The sequence below is a fragment of the Bradysia coprophila genome (assembly GCF_014529535.1).
Source record: "Bradysia coprophila strain Holo2 chromosome X unlocalized genomic scaffold, BU_Bcop_v1 contig_12, whole genome shotgun sequence".
NCBI classification, from domain to species: Eukaryota; Metazoa; Arthropoda; class Insecta; order Diptera; family Sciaridae; genus Bradysia; species Bradysia coprophila.
This window is the reverse complement of record NW_023503293.1, coordinates 7338325-7347451: the sequence shown is the minus strand read 5'-3', so window position 1 is coordinate 7347451 and position 9127 is coordinate 7338325. Positions and strand designations below refer to the sequence as shown.

The 9127-nt window shown below is 38.1% G+C and overlaps 1 protein-coding gene across 2 annotated transcripts; it reads left to right on the top strand.

Moving 5' to 3' along the window:
* The first annotated feature begins 297 nt into the window (after nucleotides 1-297).
* LOC119067419 (dihydropyrimidine dehydrogenase [NADP(+)]) lies at nucleotides 298-8417 on the top strand. 2 transcript variants are annotated; one of them, XM_037170389.1, is made up of 17 exons: nucleotides 298-644; nucleotides 2448-2541; nucleotides 2613-2723; nucleotides 4561-4893; nucleotides 4961-5145; nucleotides 5219-5753; nucleotides 5815-5947; nucleotides 6007-6191; nucleotides 6248-6454; nucleotides 6519-6683; nucleotides 6742-6894; nucleotides 6950-7070; nucleotides 7131-7393; nucleotides 7489-7677; nucleotides 7738-7825; nucleotides 7880-8019; nucleotides 8091-8417. In XM_037170389.1, the coding sequence occupies exons 2-17, from the start codon at nucleotides 2500-2502 to the stop codon at nucleotides 8316-8318; spliced, it is 3078 nt and encodes a 1025-aa protein (XP_037026284.1). In that variant the 5' UTR covers nucleotides 298-644; nucleotides 2448-2499; the 3' UTR covers nucleotides 8319-8417. The 2 variants fall into 2 exon arrangements, with proteins under 2 accessions (XP_037026284.1, XP_037026285.1); XM_037170390.1 differs by lacking the exon at nucleotides 298-644 and adding an exon at nucleotides 2152-2325.
* The last annotated feature ends 710 nt before the right edge of the window (nucleotides 8418-9127 follow it).

The window sequence follows — 9127 nt, the reverse complement described above, 5'->3', positions numbered from 1 at the left end:
TGATAAGAAAATGTTTTCAACATATATGAGTGTCCACAACATCTACAGTTAGTCGAACGTTCCTTTGTTGTCTTATATAAACTGTCACTATTAAACTATTGACCCATACGACAATTCTTATCAATTTGAAAAGGGAAAACAGAACAACAAATCATTGATCACTCTAAATAATATTCGCATCAGATCCCCACTCATTTAATATATAGAAGGTTCGTCGAAGATATGTTGATAAAAAAAAGAAACAAGTTAGAATCTACGCTGTATGATGAATGAATATCGAAATTAATTTTTCTCATTTAGTTTAGTGTAGAGGCTTCCAGTGTGTTGATCTACGTCTTCTATTTAAAAAAAATTAACTGAACAATTAAAAAAAAAACGGAAAAATAAACTTCGTAATTTACAGTTTCATTGAAATTGAAAATTCGCATTTTTTTATCGAGTTGTGGCGGCTAACACAGCCATTATTTATGTGTAATAAAAATTAAGTGTTCGTGTTACATCAACAAATTGATTGATAATTTCAATTCGTGCTCAATACTTATATTCGATTTGCATAGCAGTACATGCCATTTCGTCATAATATATCAACAGCCTTAGCTATTATATTTCAACGCAGATAAATTGTTGTTCAGAAATCAGACCAGGTGATAACATATTCGTTACTGTTGCTAATTCATGTTTGAGATAATCATTATTATATACCCGTGTGGGCACGATCTTTTCGTAGGATTTTTGTCTTTTACGTATACAACGAAGACTCTCATACACCAATTTATTGATGGTCTACATTGGAAAGCTGAGAGTCCTCTTTAGAAATAAATGAAATATTTGCGATTTCGACAGAAAATTAATTTTTTGTATTTTTGCGAATATTAGATGAGACATCTGGAGATAGATAACGTAATGCTAAAATCTCCATTATCAAGACCTCACCTTCCCTTGTCACGCAGAATGTATTGGACTTTAAAAAAATGGTATGGACTATCGCGCCAGCCGTAGAGTCCCCTCTTGCGCTGCGCAATTGATGACCAGCCTTTATATAATTTTTGGTACTAATAAATGTTGACCAGTCCTACTCCTTAGCGAACAAAGAATTGGAGTCAAAAATCTTTCGTTAGAATTGACTGGAACAAATCTCACTTCATCTGAAATCAAAAACATTGTTGTCTATGAAGATAATCAGCAACATTGTGTGTATGTATAACGTCAGAGGTGATAATGAATGCTTTCCTTTAATTTCGATTTCATTTCTCACATTGAACTTCAGAATTTTCATTATTACAAAGTTAATGACATTTCATGTGTGAAATAGGGTGAAGCGATTTAAAAATTAAAATTAAACATTCGCGAACAGGTCTGAAAAATTCTTATAAAGACAATTTATTTTCCACTTCCAGTTTTGGGTCAGTACGACGTCACTTTTATCAAATATGGATAGTTGAATAAAAATGATTTAGTCAGAAAATATTTCATTTTTTTATACGGACCATAATGTCTTCGAATCATTTTTTTTTAAATAATTCCATCGTGTTTCGTAATCTAGGGGAGACGCAGTTTTTCCAGACCTATCCCGTTCGCAAGATTTTAAAAATTTACGAAATCGCTCCGCCCTAGCATAATTTGCGAGAGAAGAAACGGTTATCGTCGCTTAATTTTGTAACTGTTGAAAAACTTCTGATATGCTATCAGCAAGGCTATCATACATGGAGTAGAACTTTGACCTAAACACAACAACTTTCGATTTTGTTTTAGGTTTGTTGGTCAAAAAATTATTAACGCAGATTAACATTAGTGTAGCTTTGTGGGGTAGAATATTTACTGCGACCGGAGACCTCTCATAATTTAGTGCGGAACATTGTATATCTTATACCATATGAATGAGTTATGTGTCTGGGTGGTTATCAACAAACAGGACACTAAATTGATATAGTTATACGTCATTGCCACACCAATTTTAGGTCTTTTTTTGACTGGCTCCTAAAATACTTAACACAATTACATGTTAAGCACAGTAGAATCGGCCAAAACACAACGACCTAGTCTATCTCCAGCATTAGTTTTATTCTCTCCACCATCTACAAAATATTAGCGAGAACTTCTCACGATCTTGTGCTTTCGTTAAAAGCAAACTATCAACGCTCTTAAGTAAATTCGTTACACTCCACACTGCATGTATTCTTAATCGGTTCGAAATGAATTCTGAATCGATTCGGCGAAGATATACCAGCGCTAATCAAGAATTTTTGTCGGTGTTACTTACATATTACAGTCTGCTCATGTTGTTATTGAGAAATGATACGTAGAACTCGTAAATGTTCCGCCAAGGTCAGAGCTCAATCAAAACATTAGTTTTTGGTAAACACATCCACATACTTACGCACAAATATTTCGGAAACGAATCTTAAACCTCTTTTCGGTAATCGCATGAATTTATTACTTGTTTTCAGTGTGTTCCAGTGAATTTCAGACACATAATACACATACAGCTACAACATCGCTATGTCGAATTATCTTATCAGTAAAGAATTACCTGATATTGAGGTAGATTTGCTTGTTAAGCCGTCGATGACGACAGAAAAGAACAATAATAATCTCATGTTAAATGTTTACAGAATCTGTTGGCTCTAAATCCTCGAGTACAAACTAAAGGGTCGTTGGTGCCATCAATTGTTACCAAAGAGAATAAGAAATTTTGGAAACGAAATGCAGACAAATCATGTCAGGTTTGGAAATTTTTAATTTTTTTAATTATTTTTATCTACTGTATGGTCAGAGTCGATTCGTAGTGTTCTTAACTTCAATAGCCATTTTTCGATTCCCCTATCACAGCCTTGTCACCGAACTCTGTATCACGTTCCACGGTTCGAAACGTATATTACTTTTGCATGAGCATCGATTCGAAATAAAATTTCATTTTGCGAATGGACGGATCGCAGGGCTTATTACCAAAAAGATCCAGGTTCGAATCCCGTGTCAGACAATTCCACATGGAATTTTTCTATCGATTATATAGCACTGGTAACGTCCTAAAGTTCACTCTAGCTTCATAATTTGGGTAGTTGCAATGTGTTTGATGGCTGCAACGATATACACACTGAATGACTCGTATTTTGTCACCCAAATGCGATCAATTTGTTTGCATAGTGCCTTGCCTACCTACATTTACTCACAGAGTATTTGCATAGTTCGAGGCGTGGTTCGGAAGTCACGTTAAGATGCACAGATGCTTTCCTGAAAAGCAAAAATTTGGGCGTTTTTTAATTACTGGATTTTAGTTTACTTTTGATTACATGTTTCCACCAGAATTCATTTTCAAAAATGTACGACCGCAATAAGGACCACGAATGTATTAGCTTTCAAAAGAAAATACATTTGGCTGTAGCAGTTTGACTAGCGCTGAGAAATCTGAGCAGTTTATGAAAATTTCATTAAACTGCTCACGTTTCTCATAGCCGGTCGAACGACATCAACCAAAACTAATTTTTATTAAAAGTTTAAACATTCGTGGTCGTTATTGCGGTCGTGCATTTTACAAAAGGTATCATCAAAAATGAAATCCAAGACACGCAAATGTATAGGTTACGATTTTAGCTAAGTACCGATGCCTCTTAAGTCGGTGGTCCAGCATTTAGACATGAACATTTAAATATCTGAAGAAAATTCATGTCTAAATGTCCCTGTCGTTCCATGTAAAGAAAGTTATTCAGAATTGCCAGAGATTTACAAATTTTTCAGAAATTAAATTCCAAATAGTAAGCCCTGCGTTACGTAGCACCAGAATAAAAAATGTTTCAATTTTTCAACAATTATCAGTAACTTTGACCTAAGCGAGAAAAAAAGCGTCGATAACGACAATTTGATGCCAAAATTATCAACGCGGTTATTTGTTTGGTTGAGAAATTGTTGCTTTACAGCTCATTTATTAAAATTAATTATTGCAACGATGACATTTGACACGTTTCATCTCGCAAGAAGTCTACACAAACTAACAAACTAACAGCTTAGTAATTTAACGATTTCGATGCTCAGAATGTCCAAAAATTGATAATTCATAAAAGTTTCGCGCTGTAAAATAACACCAACTAGGGTAGACCTACCAGAGCTTCTGCTTTAATACTAGCTACATCCGTCGAAAGCCTTACCTCTCATAATTCGTGCACTTCTTTCCATGAAAAATCAATTGCATAACAGGGGAAACAAGTTTAAAAGTCACGATTTCGGGTGTTTATTGACTGGCACGGATGGATGCACGTAAACTCTACTTTTCAACTTGTTATCCCTTGTTATGTAAGTGACTAACTAGTGTTAAAATATCGCGATTTTGTTTTCAAGGCTTTTTTAGCGAATTCAATTGCAGCACTCGCCTCCGGCTCGATCATTTTAGAATGCGTTAGAAAAATAACTATTATCTCTTTTAATTGAGGGCTGCTGGATGCATAACAGACAATTTATAATCATCCCATCTTTGTCAAGATATTTCTTCTTCTGATTCCTCGATAAATAATTTTTGAAACATTCATGGAAGCCATTCCACTAATCTGAAGTCTCCCAAAAATACAGTCATGTACGCCACTGAAAAACGACTTTTCCGATATAAAACACACGACCTTATCGGAACGTGGTGCCCTAAAAGAAGCCAATCGATGTTTGAAGTGTGCTGATGCCCCATGCCAGAAATCGTGTCCCACTCAGTTGGACGTTAAAAGTTTCATCACCAGCATTGCAAACAAAAATTACTATGGCGCTGCAAAGGCCATTTTCTCCGACAATCCATTAGGTCTTACTTGTGGCATGGTTTGCCCGACTAGTGATTTGTGCGTTGGCGGATGTAATTTGCAAGCGTCTGAAGAGGGTGCCATAAACATTGGCGGACTGCAGCAGTATGCTACTGAGGTACTGAACGCCACAGAGAGTTAGAATTGATCGACATTTAAAAAATATTTTGATTGAATCACAATAGGTTTTCAAGCAAATGGGAGTGAAACAGATTGTGCCACCGAATCAGAAACCACTAGCCAATCCGAACAAAAAAATTGCCTTACTGGGTGGTGGTCCTGCATCATTGTCATGTGCAACGTTTCTCGCTCGTTTCGGCTACAAGGACATTACAATTTACGAAAAAAGGAACTACTTCGGCGGTTTGAGGTATGAGGATCGATGATCGTATTTTATATCGACAAGACGAAGCTCACAACTGACAACAATTCCGATTGTTTAGCTCGTCGGAGATTCCAGAATTTCGGCTTCCATTCGAAGTAGTCAATTTTGAGATTGATCTGGTGAAAGATCTTGGCGTAAAATTTGAAACCGGACGCAGTTTATCCAAGACTGACCTGACGATAAACAGTCTACTGAAAAATGGACATGACGCTATCTTTCTTGGCATTGGACTACCAGAACCAACCATTGCTCCAATATTCAAAGGCTTAGGTCAACAAAATGGTTTCTTTACATCGAAAGACTTTCTGCCAATGGTGTCGAGCGGCAGTAAACCTGGATTGTGTGCGTGTAAAGCTTCTGCTCCGCAATTACCGTCACTGCATGGAAATGTTATTGTACTGGGTGCTGGTGATACAGCATTCGATTGTGCTACATCGGCTTTACGGTGCGGTGCAAGGAAAGTGTTTGTCGTATTTAGGAAAGGCAGTTCTAATATTCGTGCCGTTCCCGAAGAGGTGGAACTTGCCAGAGAAGAGAAGTGTGAGTTTATTCCGTTTATGTCACCGACCAAGGTTATCCTGAAGGAGAATCGGGTAAATGCAAATCTAGAGTTCATCTAGTCAGAGATGTAAAGGCCGTTTATTACTTTACCAGATAGCGTATGTTGAGTTCTGCCGTACGGAAGAGACAGAGTCCGGAAAATGGATAGAAGATACCGAACAAACGACTAAGTTGAAAGCAAATTTTGTGATCTCAGCATTTGGATCCCGTTTAAGTGATAAAGACAGTGAGGATACAGACGGAAACTGTTTGAAGCACGTACTGATATTTAAACTACATTTTCAGTCATCGATGCCCTATCACCTGTGCCACTGGACTCATACAATTTGCCGAAAATCAATAGTAAAACCCAACAGACCGAACTGAGTCAAGTATTTTGTGGTGGAGATTTAGCGGGAGTGGCGGATACTACTGTCGAATCGGTCAATGATGGTAAAACTGCCGCTTGGTATATGCATTGCTACCTACAGGTAAAAGAGTTCGTGTGTGAATATTTCGCACAAACAATAATTGTCTTTTCTATCAGGGTCTATCGTACGAACTGCCACCCGAAATGCCATTATTCCACACTGAAATCGATTCCGTTGACATATCGGTGGAGCTGTGCGGAATTAAATTTGAAAATCCATTCGGATTGGCATCGGCACCACCGACTACATCTGCTGCGATGATACGCCGTGCCTTCGAACAAGGTTGGGGATTTGCCGTTACTAAAACGTTTGGCCTCGACAAGGTAAGTTGGCAGATCAGTTTTTTTTTTCTCATGACTTTCTCGCTGAACACCAACGTTGCCTTAGTTCATGGTCACAAACGTATCGCCCCGAATCGTGAGAGGAGTCACTTCCGGTCCGAATTATGGACCACAACAGGGTGCATTTTTGAACATTGAACTCATATCGGAAAAGTGTTGTGATTATTGGCTGACTAGCATTGCCGAATTGCGTAGGGATTTCCCAACGAAGGTAATAACAGACACGACAACTTTATTGAGGTGAAAAATTACATTGTTGATCCTCGTAGGTCATTATAGCGAGCATAATGTGCACTTATGACAAAGACGATTGGGTTGAGTTATCAACAAAAGCTCAAAAGGCTGGCGCACATGCATTGGAACTGAATTTGTCGTGTCCGCATGGTATGGGAGAGTCTGGTATGGGATTGGCTTGTGGTCAGGTAATCGGCTTAGTCAAATATTCAACAAACATCCAAATCAACGATTTAATTAAAGGATCCGGTTCTTGTTAAAAATATCTCGTTATGGGTCCGGGAAGCCGTTCAAATTCCATTTTTCGTTAAGTTAACACCAAATATAACGGAAATCGTTACAATCGCCAAAGCTGCTTACGAAGGTTTGTGTGGGTGTGTGTGAAACGAACGAGAAACATTTTTTAATTAAAAAAAAACTCCAGGAAAGGCTGACGGTGTTTCGGCAATTAATACCGTTCAAGGATTGATGTCGTTACGTTCAGACGGCACGCCATGGCCGGCAGTTGGAGCGGATAAACGAACAACGTACGGTGGTGTTTCCGGCAACGCAACCAGACCGCAAGCATTGAAAGCCATTTCGTCGGTAGCTAATAAAATTCCAGGCTTCCCGATTCTTGGTATCGGAGGCATTGATTCCGCCGAAAGTGCCCTACAATTTTTGCAATGTGGTGCTACCGTTCTACAGGTATGCGTTTTTTGAAACCTAATTCCGCAGGAACTACGGATTTTATACCTGCTTCACTCTCCTGTACACCTTTCAAATCGAATTTCACTCAACAGGTTTGCTCGGCCGTGCAAAACCAAGATTTCACTCTCATCCAGGACTACTGTAACGGGTTGAAAGCTCTTTTATATCTGAAAGCAAATCCACCACCATACAATCCACACCTTTGGGATGGTCAATCGCCTCCAATAGGAAAAATTCAAAGGGGAAAACCGGTGGTTCAACTGAAAGACGATGATGGAAAGGTAAAAATCAATCTTTTTCTTACTTAGTAACATTCCTCACTAGTCCATTTATTGGTGTAGCCGATTCTACATTTTGGTAAATTCAAAGAGAAACGCGATGAAATTACGTCGCAAATGCTGACTGCTGAGGGACCGATGTGGAACAAAAGTGAGTTTGGCTTTGTTTTAGTACGAGTGAGTTAGATCAAAATTCCAATTTCAGACAACATTACCAATGGAACGTTGAACGGGAACTCGAAACCGGCTCCATCCGTTAAGGATATCATTGGATTGTCACTTCCGCACATTGGTACCTATAAAAATTTGGACAATGAAAAGCAAGTGGTCGCTCTTATTGATGATGTATGTCTATGATAACTGATCCGACTTGAATGTTAAAACCAGCACGCTCTAACATTCACATCCATTTTCAGGATCTGTGTATCAATTGCGGAAAATGTTACATGGCATGCGCTGATTCCGGCTATCAAGCGATTACATTTGACGCCCAGACTCATCTGCCACATATAACCGACGACTGTACCGGATGCAATTTGTGCTTGTCGGTGTGTCCGATCATCGATTGTATAAGCATGGTACCAAAGACAATTCCGCATGTAATTAAGCGAGGCATTAAACCGGTGCACGCTTTGTGTCAATGAAAAGTTTTGTTTTGTCGATTTTTCTTATTGAAAATGCCGTAAAGCATTCGTGCCCATCGTGGCATTCATTTTTCGATTAATAAATTTGATTTTGGATTACTGGCATAGACTTTCATTCACTTAGCGACTTCTGATCAGCACAGTACCTTATGCAGATGATTATATTGTCATGGGATTGGGGTGAGTAAGTTTTCCACTTTAAAAACATATTCCGTTAAGCATTCGACGATCGAGAACTTTCGTCAAGTGTGGTGTGTCACCCGCGTATCTGTATCTGCGTGACCTCCCCAAAGTATACAGCCTTGGGTAAATATTCATGAAATGTCATAGCAGTGAGGTTGCAGTGGAATAGAGCGCTGGAGTTATTATGTCTACGACGAAATGTACCAGAAAGGTAATAATCGAATTAATTTTACACAAAAATCTATTACATTTGAACTTTAGTTTCTAAACAGCACTTCCCTATGTACTACAACGTGAGTAAATCGGTGAAATGTTTCTATTTTTTGGTCATTCCACTTGAATTCTACCGAACAAAATATTACTTCAAAAAACCCTTTTTTAACCTGTTACAGACGCCAAACATTTGGCCAGTATTATCTGGTCTATTACTTCCAAAGATAAAAGTAATTTTAATCTGATGATTTCAAATCTTGTACTTCAATTTTTTTAACAAAAATTTAACCATATAAAGGACCATATTACCCAGAGCTTGTCATTATTTTTGTCGTCATTATCGATAACAGATGATATAGCCGTATTTGACAGGTTAACTCACGCCAAAAAAATTTTTTTAGCAACTAAAGCTC